Genomic DNA, 14,279 nt, shown 5'->3' with positions numbered 1-14,279 from the left:
TTCTTGTCAGGATCTTTTTCTGGTCTTTCTGGAGGGCGGTGTTTCCATCCGTACAGTACCTTCTTTTCTTCCTAAGATAGTTTCGTCCTTCCATTTGAATTAGGTCGTTCTGCTGTCCTCCTTCCATAAAGAGGATTGTGGTTCTGAGTATTCCAGCCTTCGGCTCCTGGATGTTCATCAGGTTCTTCTCTGCTGTTTGTAGGTAATGTATGATTTCAGTTGCTCTGTTCATCTTTTTGTTCTCTTTGTGGGGCCCAGAAAGGGCCATGCTGCTTCCAGAGCTATGATTTCTCGTTGGATCAAGGAGGCCATTTCATCCCCTTATCTGTCGTTTTGCAAGGTGCTTTCTCGGGCCCTTCGTGCCCACTCTGTTAAGGAGGTGGCTACTTTGTTTGTGAAATCGTGGGCTGTCCATTTAGAGAAGATCTCTAGGTAGGCCACATGGTCTTCAGTGTCTACCTTCTCCAAGCACTAAAGGCTAGATGTTGCATCTAGGGCCTGTGCTTCCTTTGGAGCGTCTGTTCTGTGCTTTGGTACATCCTACGTCCTGGATTGATCTGTGTTACGCTAAGGAAGGAGAAATTAGTTCTTACCTGCTAATTTTCTTTCCTTTAGTAGCAACAGATCAATCCAGGAGACCTCCTTTGTCTGCCATTTTGTTAAATCCCTTAGGGTGAAGTCTGCTGTGTTTTGATGTTTATTGAGTTGATTCAACAGTTGGAATAATTTGAGGCTTGTTGCCTCCCAGTTTACTTACTGTAGAGGGAGGAGACCTTTCCAGTTGGCTTGTTCTTATGTCTTTTGGACTGCTTTGTTATCAGAATACTGAGTTGTTTCACAGTAAAGACATGGTGAAATTCAGTGCCCTTTATCTCCACCTGCTGGCAGTCGGGCATAACCCACAAGTCCTGTATTGATCTGTTGCTACTAAACTTGATTTGTCCTTGCCATTTTCAGGGCATAGACCGTAGAAGTCTACCCAGCATTGTCCTTGTTCTTCAACTTCTGATGCTGCAACTGAATCTGTCCAGCCACGATCAGAGCACAGAACATAAAAGTTTGACCAGTACTAGCTTTGTTTCCCAATTACCGCTAAGCTTCTTTGGATCCATTCCTTCCAAACAGGATTTCTTTGTATTTATCCCATGCATTTTTGAATTCCAATACTGTTTTCATCTCCACCACCTTCTGCGGGAGGGCATTCCAGGCACCTACCACCCCTTCTCCGTGAAAATATACTTCCTGACATTATTCCTGAGTCTGCCTCCTTTCAACGTCAATTCATGTCGTCTAGTTCTATTGCCTTCCCGTCTTCGGAAAAGGTTGCGGATTAATACCTTTCAAATCGGTAATACCTATTTGTAAAAGGAGCCCTATGGTTTTTTTTTTTTACCATTTACCCATTGTTCATATACCTGATGGGAATAATTAGCTGTAAATCCTGATTTGTCCTACGTGCCTGTCTCCATGGGTGGGAAATACTGCACTCTGTACAGTTAAACAAGTGGAGAAATCAAAGCAAAACAGTACCTTTACCAAGGGACTATTTTAATGACACAGTTGCTAATCCTTTCCACTGACAGATGAAATCAGTGGCTGTGTGAAATTTAAAAAGCAGGCAAAAGCCTTTTTTTTTTTTTTTTTAATAAGTTTGCATTTTCTCTTTAAGGGAACATCTCTTGATTCAAAATGAGTCGATTGTGTGGCTCAATAGAGCCATGTGTAATTGATGATGACATGCTCCAAAAGGCAGTGGAGGAGCAGGGCCCAAAGGATGAGGCGGGTCGCATTGCCAAAGCAGAGGGGATTGACTTTAAAGATGTCCTGTGTCTACGGCTTGACTTCAGAAGTAAGTGGGTGATATCTTTGGCAGGTTAAATTATCTGAAGTGCCTCTTGCCCTTAAGCACTTTTGAAAATCCCACAGAACACTCTGTTAGTCATTGTTTTTCAAGTCTTGCTTCAGAATATCCTGAAAACAATTAGGAAAATAAGAAGATTAAGAGTCATACCTTGAACCACATAGTCACTGTAGCAAAAGTGGTTTATTGGTTCTCAGTAAGTACACTGGAAAACTGCAAAGAAAGCTTAAAATACAGCACTAGTTTGTGATTATCTGTCATGAAGAGATTCCCTGGAGATTTGGGCAGATGTTCTCCCATTCATCCTCATCTATTTTGATGCACTGGAGTGGAGGAGTGGCCTAGTGGTTAGGGTGGTGGACTTTGGTCCTGAGGAACTGAGTTTGATTCCCACTTCAGGCACAGGCAGCTCCTTGTGACTCTGGGCAAGTCACTTAACCCTCCATTGCCCCATGTAAGCCGCATTGAGCCTGCCATGAGTGGCAAAGCGCGGGGTACAAATGTAACAAAAATAAAATAGATACTATTGGAGATTCTACATGGAATGTTGCTACTATTGGAGATTCTACATGGAATGTTGCTATTCCACTAGCAACATTCCATGTAGAAGGCTGCGCAGGCTTCTGTTTCTGTGAGTCTGATGACGTCAGACTCGCAGAAGCCTGCGCAGCCACATTGGTGATCTGCAAGGGCCGACTTCTACATGGAATGTTGCTAGTGGAATAGCAACATTCCATGTAGAATCTCAAATAGTAGCAACAGTGGAGGAGTGGCCTAGTGGTTAGGGTGGTGGACTTTGGTCCTGGGGAACTGAGGAACTGAGTTGGATTCCCACATCAGGCACAGGCAGCTCCTTGTGACTCTGGGCAAGTCACTTAACCCTCCATTGCCCCATGTAAGCCGCATTGAGCCTGCCATGAGTGGGAAAGCGCGGGGTACAAATGTAACAAAAATAAAGTAGATACTATTGGAGATTCTACATGGAATGTTGCTACTATTGGAGATTCTACATGGAATGTTGCTATTCCACTAGTAACATTCCATGTAAAAGGCTGTGCAGGCTTCTGTTTCTGTGAGCCTCACGTCCTGCATGTACGTGCAGGACGTCAGACTCACAGAAGCAGAAGCCTGCGCGACCACATTGGTGATCTGCAAGGGCCCACTTCTACATGGAATGTTTGGTCCTGGGAACTGAGGAACTTTCGATTCCCACTTCAGGCACAGGCAGCTCCTTGTGACTCTGGGCAAGTCACTTAACCCTCTATTGCCCCATATAAGCCGCATTGAGCCTGCCATAAGTGGGAAAGCGCAGGGTACAAATATAACAAAAATAAAATAGATATTATTGGAGATTCTACATGGAATGTTGCTACTATTGGAGATTCTGTTGCTACTATTGGCGATTCTACATGGAATGTTGCTATTCCACTAGCAACATTCCATGTAGAAGGCTGCGCAGGCTTCTGTTTCTGTGAGTCTGATGTCCTGCACGTACGTGCAGGACATCAGACTCACAGAAGCAGAATCCTGCGCGGCCACATTGGTGATCTGCAAGGGCCGACTTCTACATGGAATGTTGCTAGTGGAATAGCAACATTCCATGTAGAATCTCAAATAGTAGCAACAGTGGAGGAGTGGCCTAGTGGTTAGGGTGGTGGACTTTGGTCCTGAGGAACTGAGTTCAATTCTCACTTCAGGCACAGGCAGCTCCTTGTGACTCTGGGCAAGTCACTTAACCCTCCATTGCCCCATGTAAGCCGCATTGAGCCTGCCATGAGTGGCAAAGCGCGGGGTACAAATGTAACAAAAATAAAAAAATATATATGCTTCCAAACGTCTGTATGAAACGTATAAGACAGATCTGAGCTTGCATAAAACTTTCTTGCTCTCATTGGCATATCTGCTTGTCTCCTGCTTGTTGATCGTATAAACCAGCCTTGACATTTGAAAAGCTGGTTGCTGCTGCACCTGTGCTAATGAGCTGGTCGTTAAAGTAAAGGTCAGCGTCTTCTCCTAGCACATGTAATGAAGGTACTGCTGAGCACAGTGCTGTCATTATCCTCATATTGGTGATTCAGCATGACCGTGTTGATTAACAATGTGCAGCGGTGCGAGACTGAAATATCACCTCGGCTTCTTCATTCCAAACAGAAGTCAGATGAAGAAATGTACTGCTCACAACAGTTTTCAGGGTGACTTTAAATCACCAGTTTATTTATTTATTGCATTTGTATCCCACATTTTCCCACCTATTTGCAGGCTCAATGTGGCTTACATGGTTTTGTTATGACATTGTCATTCCAGGATATCAGATACAATTAGTGATGTGCAGAGATTAAGTAAGGGAAGAAAGAAAGGGGTGATTAGGGTTGAGTATAGAAGGTGAACTTTCAAAGCTGGGTGGGTTGGTGAAGTGGATTAGTGAGGTTATAGGTTCTCTTTGTAGGCCTTGTTGAAGAAATATGTCTTCAGAGATTTGTGAAAGTTAGATATTTCGTTGATTGTTTTCAGGTCTGTAGGTAGTGCGTTCCATAAGTGCGTTCTCGTGTATGAGAAGGTAGTGGCATGCATCAGCTTGTATTTTAGTCCTTTACAGCTGGGGAAGTGCAGATTGAAAAATTTGCGAGATGATCTTGTGGCGTTTCTGGGAGGTAGGTCCACGAGGTTTAGCATGTAGATTGGGGCGTCTGCGTGAATGATTTTGTGTACAATTGTGCAGATCTTGAACGCAATGCGTTCCTTAAGTGGGAGCCAGTGAAGTGACATGCTGAAAACATTTCTTTGTGGAATAAGGTCCTTCGGTGTTCTAGGGGGATTTGGATTTAGCTCACACCTTTTTAAGGTACATTAAAGACCAGTAGGAATTTCACGGTCTGAGTTTGAATCTTAAGGTAATAGAGGGTTCAGTGATTTGCTCAAGATGAGAAGGGGCATCAGTGGGATTCAAACCCTGGTTTTCAGCCTGCTGCTCTAACCGTTAGACTCCTTCAGTGTCCTGTGTAGGCTGAACTTGACTGCAGTTTGGTAAACTACTACTATTACTATTTTTATTTATTTATTTATTGCATTTGTATCCCACATTTTCCCACCTCTTTGCAGGCTCAATGTGGCTTACAATACATCATGGATACTGGAAGTAGAAGAGAATATACATTTGGTTTTACAGAGGGTTTTGGGTTACATGGTGGTGAAATACATGATAGTTTTAAAGCAAAAGACATTAAAGAACATTTCTGGATATATTAAAGATTGTACAGTTACACGTGTTGATCTTTGTGATATATATATGGATCACAAATATATGTGGAGGAGTTGTGTATGTTCATATTTGTTAATCTTTGTGGTATGCCTTATTAAAGAGATGGGTCTTCAGTAGTTTGCGGAGCATTTCAGGGAGTGCATTCCAGAGTGTGGGGGTTACTCCAGAGAATGCTCGCTTGCAGGTATCACATTGTGTGATGTCATTTGGAGATGGTGTGGTTAGAGATACATAGAGATAATCTATGGGCTGGATTCAGCAAATGGCTGAAAAAATATGGCACTGAACGCTATTCATTAGCATTTTTATAGCGCTACAAAGCGTACGCAGCGCTGCACAAACATAGAAGAAAGACAGTCCCTGCTCAAAGAGCTGCAATGTGCTTTATATGTTCTCAGATATCCTGAAGATTGATAACCTCTGGCAGTTTATGAATCTGACCAAACTGCAGCTGGACAATAACATAATAGAGAAAATAGAAGGCCTGGATCCGCTGGTGAATCTAGTTTGGCTTGGTAAGATTTGATTGGTGTCATTTCTCAAAGACGTAGATTCATGGACAGGGCAGCCATCCTCAAAGTCATCTGTAACGATTAAATATTTGCGTACAAAGTCATCGGAAACATCTGTAAACTCTAGAAGCTGCATTTTAGCTGAAAAAGGAAAACTACAGTAGACACCAAACTGCACGAGTATCTTTTGAATTCATTTTAAGCATCAAAGTATAATTCAGCACTGCCTGATTTGCAAATTGATACCCTGATGTGGCTGAGTACATAGAGTCCTAAATTACTGTTCAAAATCAGAAGGTGATAGCTACAGCTACCAGCTCTGTGCATGGGGTGGGGGGGGGGGATTTTACGAAGCTTTTTCTGCATGTAAAACATGTTTTACATGTAGGAAAGGGATCTTTTAAAATTATACACAGAGCAAGCATGAGAGCCATTCTGGTCCACCTTGATGCCTGCAGCGCGTAGTCAGATACTTAATATATATATAATAAGGGTCACTCAGTGCCACACACACATACAAGAAATGTTTACAGATCAGTAATTAAGTATCTGACTATGCAGGCAGGAAGGGGAGTTCAGGATTGTTTTTTCCTCGTTCCTGTGCAAGTTTTGATGTTATATACTATTATTTTCTTAAACTTTCAATAAACAGAATTGAACAAAAAAATTATAAACAGATATACACATATAAAAAGCAGGCGGGTGGAAAGACTGTGCCTCCTTTTATGAGAACCATTCATAGGCATTCCTTTGGATATAGTTTGAGCAGAGCTGGTAGGCAAGTACATGCAAAGGGTAAACATCCCTCATAAGAACATAAGCATTGCAATACTGGGACAGACCGAAGATCCATCAAGCCCAGCATCCTGTTTTCAACAGTGGACAATCCAGGTTATTAGTCAGTACCTGGCAAGATCCCAAAACAGTACAATACATTTTATGCTGCTTGTCCTAGAAATAAGCAGTGGATTTTCCCCAAATCTATTTCAATAATGGCTTATGGATTTTTCTTTTAGGAAGTAATCCAAACCTTTTTTAAACCCCACTAAGCCTACTGCTTTTACCACACTCTGGCAACGAATTCCAGAGTTTAATTACACGTTGAGCGAAGAAATATTTTGTCCAATATAAGCTATAACTTGGTGCGAGAGGACTTGTTTGTTACTGGGGCTGGTTCTTGGGGCCTATGTTATAAAGTTCTGTTATAAAATCGAGCCCATAGAACAAAATTTTCGAAAGGCATCTCCAAAGGCAAATCAGATATGCAGATATGGCCTGTAAATAAACTGTGCACCTGATGTGCATGTAAATATATTCATGTACAGTCTGTACTATATATTTAAATTTACCCACTGCTTGAAGAGGTATTCCCGAAGGCAGCGATAGGGAGGGGTTTTTATTTACATACATTCTTTTGAAAATTGGAGCATCTGCATGTAATTTTATTTAGATCATTTGTGCGCCCCTCAAAGAGCAGATGCAAATGTGAGCACATAGTTTTCCTGGGATAATTTTCAAAGCGAAGGTACATACGTAATTTTGCTTTGAAAATTTAGCAAAGTCTACATACAGAGAACAATATACATGTACGGGGTCGATTCAAAGTGATTTCAATCACACTCTGTGCGCTGGCCGCCCAATATTCAGCACTTAAGTGGGCAGTGCCACTGAATATTGTCACTATTTGGCCATTTATAAGGTGGGTTGGAGAGAGGCGGTCCGGGAGGGGAAGTCGGGGGAGGAGCCAGCAGTTATGCATGTGCCGGTTCTTGCATAGCCAAGCGACCAAATAGGACTGTATAAACAGCAGTCCTAATTTTGGTCATTTAGTTATGTGGGTGCTGGCACTGAATATCAGGGGTGGCCTGCATCTCTCACACCTGCTCCCCACCCTCCTGAACTTACATGACCGGACTCCCACCACCACCATTACAAGCCCCTCCCTAGTTCCAGACTCCTTCCTTGGACCCTGCCACCAGTACAGGACCCCTCCCAGATTTGGATCCCCCTCCCTCCCCAGATTCCACCGCTGTTACAGTGCAGGACCCTCCTGATTCCGATTTCCTCCTCATGTCCAAGTGACTCTAGTGGTAGTCTTGGGGTACTTTCATATATGGAGTTTCATATATGGACAGATGGCCTTTAGCAGTAGCACTGTGTGAAGCTATCACTAGAGTCGTGGCCACCGTTTTACAGCAGTAGCCATTTGGGGCAGAAGGAGTAGGATTCGCTTCTGCCCTGATAAACCCAATAGACCACTAGGGAGCTTAAGGGAGGTCTGGGGGAGGGGCTACTTGGACATGGGAAGGGGGAATCAAAATCAAGAGGAGCCCTGTACTGGTGGTGAGTTCTGGGGGGGAGTCAGGAGGGAGGAGAGCAGGTGTGAGAGATGCAGGCCGCCACTGACACCTATGTGAGTGCTGGCCAATATTCAACTCGAAGCCACATAAGTGTCTTATGCAGACCCTAGCTGAATATTGGCGTACACCCACGTAGATCCTGGTGACAAACTCTTGGCTGGTTAGCTCCAAAATTCAGTGCCAGTGCCTGGACATGGGCCTAATTCAGCCATTAGCCATCAGTGTTTAAAAAAACATTGACCGTTGCTGGCTGAATATTGACCAGGTAGTTTTTATCATATGTAGCGTTATAAAAATTATTCCCGTACTGACTTTTATAATGCTATTTTTCAGATTTATCCTTCAACAATATTGAGACTATTGAAGGTCTGGATTCTCTGGTTAAACTAGAAGACCTGAGTTTATACAACAACAGAATCTCTCAGATTGAAAACATGGCTGCTGTGAAAAACCTGCAGGTCTTATCATTAGGAAACAATAATATACCATCTTTAGATTGTGTAAGAACCTGGTTTTATCAGTGTTTCTGTAGCTTATGGACTTCTGTTGGTCTGATCATTATCTGATCAAATTCTCTTTGAAGTTAGGCGACCATGGCAGTAAATTGTTGAGCTTGTTGGGGACATGGTCTAGGGTAAGATGGTCAGGAGTTAAGGTTTTTAGTAATTTGGTTTGTCAGGACACTGAGTCAATGATTGGAGTAAGCAGTTTGAAGGTTTGTTGAACACCTTTGACCCTGTTGGATGAGTGTAGTAGCATATAAAGCACTCCCTATAGTTTTATGAGGAGTTGAGGCATTTAAAAAGGGAAGGTTGTAGGCTAGAGAGGCAGTGGTTGTATTCTGGTCATGTAGATGATAAAATTGGGCAGTGTGAGCATGGACTTCATAAGCAGAAGATTAAGGTGGAAAAAATTATTATGCAAAAAGTGATAGCAAAGGGGGTAATGTATAGAAGTTATTCCGAAATATAGAAAAAACTAGTAAAAGAGGCCCGTTTCTGGACCAAATGAAACGGGCGCTAGCAAGGTTTACCTCCCCAACACCCCCCCCTCCTTCTCCCTCCCTCCCTACGTACCTACCGACCCCTTGGTCGTTCAGACGCCATTGCTCCACGCACCGTACGCCATTGCTCCGCCCTCGGTGTGTGACGCCATTGCTCCGCCCTCGACGTCATCACATTTGACACGAGGGTGGGGCCCGGCGACTTGGCGATTTCGGTGGCTTCACCACCACGAACCCTTCGAACCTGTGTTGAAGGAAGTGACGTCAGTGGCTTGGCTTCACTGACGTCAGTGTCTTCAGAACGTTGAGGGTGAGTTTTATTATATAGGATGAAGGCAGATAAAAACCTTGTGGCCTATCCAGTCTGCTCATCTATATCATCTGCTATCCCTTCCTTAGAGATCCTATGTACTTGTCCCAAACTTTCTTAAATTCACATACTGTCTATAACCCCCTCAATCCAGAGTTTCCTTTGAATAGAAAGAGAGTCACTTCCTGTGCATTTATGCTACAGATGTATTTAAACATCTGTATCATATCCCCCCCCCCCTCTGTCATCTTCCATTGAAAGGAAGCTGTGGACTGAGGGGGCATAGGATGAAGGTGAAAGGGGATAGACTCAGAAGTAACTTGAGGAAATACTTCTTTTTTTTTTTTTGTTACATTTGTACCCCGCGCTTTCCCACTCATGGCAGGCTCAATGCGGCGGGCAATGGAGGGTTAAGTGACTTGCCCAGAGTCACAAGGAGCTGCCTGTGCCTGAAGTGGGAATCGAACTCAGTTCCTCAGTTCCCCAGGACCAAAGTCCACCACCCTAACCACTAGGCCACTCCTCCACTGTTGCTACTATTTGAGATTCTACATGGAATGTTGCTATTCCACTAGCAACATTCCATGTAGAAGCCTGCCCTTGCAAATCACCAATGTGGCTGCGCAGGCTTCTGCTTCTGTGAGTCTGACGTCCTGCACATACGTGCAGGACGTCAGACTCACAGAAACAGAAGCCTGTGCAGCCTTCTACATGGAATGTTGCTAGTGGAATAGCAACATTCCATGTAGAATCTCCAATAGTAGCAGCATTCCATGTAGAATCTCCAATAGTATCTATTTTATTTTTGTTACATTTGTACCCCGCGCTTTCCCACTCATGGCAGGCTCAATGCGGCTTACATGGGGCAATGGAGGGTTAAGTGACTTGCCCAGAGTCACAAGGAGCTGCCTGTGCCTGAAGTGGTAATCAAACTCAGTTCCTCAGGACCAAAGTCCACCACCCTAACCACTAGGCCACTCCTCCACTGTTGCTACTATTTGAGATTCTACATGGAATGTTGCTATTTCACTAGCAACATTCCATGTAGAAGTCGGCCCTTGCAGATCACCAATGTGGCCGCGCAGGCTTCTGCTTCTGTGAGTCTGACGTCCTGCACGTACGTGCAGGACGTCAGACTCACAGAAACAGAAGCCTGCGCAGCCTTCTACATGGAATGTTGCTAGTGGAATAGCAACATTCCATGTAGAATCTCCAATAGTAGCAACATTCCATGTAGAATCTCCAATAGTATCTATTTTATTTTTGTTACATTTGTACCCCGCGCTTTCCCACTCATGGCAGGCTCAATGCGGCTTACATGGGGCAACGGAGGGTTAAGTGACTTGCCCAGAGTCACAAGGAGCTGCCTGTGCCTGAAGTGGGAATCAAACTCAGTTCCTCAGTTCCCCAGGACCAAAGTCCACCACCCTAACCATGGAAAGGGTGGTGAATATATGGAATGGCATCCCCACGGAGGTGATGGAGACGAAGATTGTATCTGAATTCAAGAAAGCTTGGGACGAGTGCATAGGGTCTCTGGGGAAGAGGAAGGGATGGTAAGTGGTATGGATAGGCAGACTGGATAGGTCATATGGTTTTTATCTGCTTTCATTTTTCTGTGTTTCTATGTTTATCATCATCAAACATGTAATAGCAACATATCATAATATGCATCATAATGTCCCTGGAGTGACTGGGCTAGTTGGTGGGCTAATAAAATAGGGGGGAAACCCTGATTAGTTGCAAGAGAAGGGTTATGACACCATATCCCGTTCCAACTGAGCTGGAAGCTCAAAGGAGCAGGAATGAAATACTGGGAAAGAAAAGTCTTCTCTGTGGGTACTTAAAGGGCCACATGTGTGTCTTGAGTAACATCACATACAGCAAAGGCACATTATTTTGTCAGAGCCCGATATTATACTGATGTTTCCTCCTTTACTATATTAGGCCATACATGAATCTTTTCCACCTGTTAGTGATTTTAATGACTTCTCATGACAGACAGTTGAGACTTCCACAATTTCTGGCTCTTTAATGTTGATTTTTTTTTGGAGGGGGTAAGGGGGTGAGATGGTGGGAGGGAAGAACATTTTTTTTGCATTCCAATGCTTCGGGAATCTTAATTCTCAAATCTCTGATACAGCTGGTCTACCTTCGGAGCTTCAAGGAGCTCCGTACCCTGAGCCTGGCTGGCAATCCTATCAGTGATCACGAGGATTACAAGATGTTCGTTGCTGCACACCTTCCAGATCTGGTGTACTTAGACTTCAGATTGCTGGATGAAAACACGGTAAGTATATTTGTGGGGGTATTTTTTATTATCTTGGTGAAGAATCCTCAGTGAAACTAACTACTCTGTTTACCAAGTTTCTACTCCAGATTGAATCTATGATTGGGTCACAAGCGGCAGTGTGGAAGTAGCTTGTTTAGTGTAAAAGTCAGGATGTGCAGTAAGTAACCATGAGGTTCCAGCTGCTCCAGCTTTTTTTTTTTTTTTTTTAAATCTGTTTATTGGCACAACATTAGACATGCAAAAACATGAAAACCAAAGTACTGATTACAAAGCTTAACCATCCACTTTTCGGTGATAAAGAGTGCCAAACATACATTTTTAATTTTTAAACCCCTTCCCCATATCCTCCCCTCTCCCCAGTATTCCTCTCAAATTTCTGTTTTTATTGAAAATATTGTACAGATATCAAGTCATTATATAGCAACAGTGTATTAAACATCTCTCAAACTTAAATACTGAACAGTATAAAATAACATATAGAATATTCCCTCATTTCCCCCCTCCCCCCCATCTTGCCCTCAGCCATTAGAAAGCATTGAGGCTCGGTAGATAGACATCCAGAAGCATTCAAAGTCTTGGGACAATGAGCTCAGGGGCATCAAGGTCTATGTTAGATTTTAGTCTCCATGATCGATATCGTTCCCATAACCTATTAAACTTTGCTACATGTCCAGATCGTAAAGCTGTCATTTTAGACATTTGATATAGATAGTCCATCTTATATATTACTTTTATCACAGGCGGTGCTACTGAGCTTTTCCACTGTGCAGCCAATATAATTTTTCCCGCCACCAACCATATTGAAGTGAGCCGATGGTCTAAAAGACGTACCCCTGGGGGGCGGACATGTAGCAAGCAGACCTCCGGCTTTTGAGGATACCGCACTCCTGTCACTTGGATAAACACATCAATCAACTCTGCCCAATAAAGCTGTATTTTTGGACATGTCCACCAAATATGCAGCATGTCCCCCACTGCCACACAACCCCTCCAGCACTTGTCAGACCCCTGTCCATACATCTTTACCAATCGCTGAGGAGTGTAATACCATTGATATAATATTTTATAACTGTTTTCTATCATTGAACTAGATATAGAAACCCGCAACATATGTTCCATGGCTTTTTCCCATTGTGTGTATTCTATTGTTATTTGTAGGTTTTTCTCCCACCGCTGTAGATAGTGTAGTATAGGCTTCTTATCATAGAGCAATGCCTTATAGAGGCGAGAGATACATCCCCGGTGGCTGCCCACCCTTATTGCTTGTTCTATGGCCAATTCCTCTAAGGACAGTTCAATTTTTGCCCTTTTGCTCCAGCTTTTTTAATTCTGGCTGTTCTACAGATGTGGCCTGCTGGATCGCTCCATATTGGTCTTCTCAGCTCTGTGACAGCAAACCTACACCATATTCTTATGAGAGGACTCTTCCCAATAAGAGGTTAGATCAGAGTTGACTCAAAGATATGTGACACTCTGGGCAAACCTTCAGCCCTGTGCCCTACATCAAGGGGCAGCTCAAGGTCCTTCCCATGTCCAGCATCTTCCCTTCTCTTCACCAAGGTATCAGCATCTCCCCTCCCCTCCCCCAAGGTATTCAGCATCTCCACCCCCTCGACATCTCCCCTTCCCTCTCCCCCCCACCCCAAAGATGTTCAGCATCTCCCCTTCCCTTTCCTGCCCTCTCCAGGGCAGGACCAGTATGTGTCTAAAGAAGGCTTATTGCAGCTGGCACTGGGTCTGGAGCATCTGCACATGTTCAAAGTCTGCCAGGTCCCACCTCCTCCAAAACCGGAAGTTTGGAGAGGGTGGGATCCGGCCCCGAGGAGACGTGAGGATTCCATGTCCTCATCGGTACTGAGGAGTCTCAATGACTGGCGTCGAGCGAAGGCAAACAAGCACCATCATCGTTCTCCTTTGACACGGTGCTGGGAGCTCCAGGGCGTCGAAGGAATCGGCACCCGAGAAGCGTTGGCGCCGAAGGGGTCGGTCTTCTAGCAGCCCGGTACCTGCTCCCGAGCCTCGACAGATTCTGCCACTGGCTCCTTTACTGACCCCGCAGCCTTGTCCAACGGTGGCTCTCGACGAGCGCATCAGGGTCCTGCTTCCAGAGCTTCTGGAAGGATTGCTGCGACAGTCTGCTTCGGTGTCGGGGGTGCTTGTGCCTTCCGTACTGTCTGCTGCAGCGGCATCTGGCCCTTCGCCTGTGGTGAGGTCCCCAACCTCGGTGCCGCCTGCAGCATCAGCTGCCACCCAGGTCAACTCCCCTTCGATGTCGGTGGAGGAAGCTTCACCGCAGTCCAGGCGGGCGTCAACGTCTCGGCACCGCCATCGAGGACGTCGTTCCTCGGCGTCGAGGCAGGCTCAGTTTCGGACTGCTCTGAGGGAAGTCTTGTCCGATACTGAAGATGAGCATTCGTGGGAGGAAGAGGAAGATCCCAGGTACTTTTCTTCTGACGAGTCCTATGGGATTCCCTCTGAACCTTCCCCTCCACCAGAAAGGAGACTTTCTCCACCGGAGAGTCTATCCTTTACCTCCTTTGTCAGGGAAATGGCTGCGGCTGTTTCCTTCCCTATGGAGGTTGAGGATGAGCCCAGGGCTGAGATGCTCGAGGTCATGGATTATCCTTCTCCACCTAGAGAGGCTGCAACGGCTCCTTTGCATAACGTACTGAAGGAAGTCC

The 14,279-nt window shown here is 44.6% G+C and overlaps 1 protein-coding gene across 2 annotated transcripts in view; it reads left to right on the top strand.

The window, feature by feature from the left end:
* The window catches only part of DRC3 (dynein regulatory complex subunit 3), a 62,203-nt gene that overhangs the window by 7,698 nt on the left and 40,226 nt on the right, over positions 1 to 14,279 (top strand). For both annotated transcript variants that reach the window (XM_030211156.1, XM_030211157.1), the window contains 4 exons: positions 1,670 to 1,849; positions 5,519 to 5,635; positions 8,326 to 8,492; positions 11,449 to 11,595. In XM_030211156.1, coding sequence (XP_030067016.1) covers positions 1,690 to 1,849; positions 5,519 to 5,635; positions 8,326 to 8,492; positions 11,449 to 11,595 — 591 coding nt within the window. In that variant the 5' untranslated portion in view covers positions 1,670 to 1,689. The remainder of the gene's footprint in view (positions 1 to 1,669; positions 1,850 to 5,518; positions 5,636 to 8,325; positions 8,493 to 11,448; positions 11,596 to 14,279) is intronic.

This window comes from Microcaecilia unicolor, chromosome 8, assembly GCF_901765095.1.
Source record: "Microcaecilia unicolor chromosome 8, aMicUni1.1, whole genome shotgun sequence".
Taxonomy (NCBI): Eukaryota; Metazoa; Chordata; class Amphibia; order Gymnophiona; family Siphonopidae; genus Microcaecilia; species Microcaecilia unicolor.
This window is presented reverse-complemented; position numbering and strand designations above follow the sequence as displayed.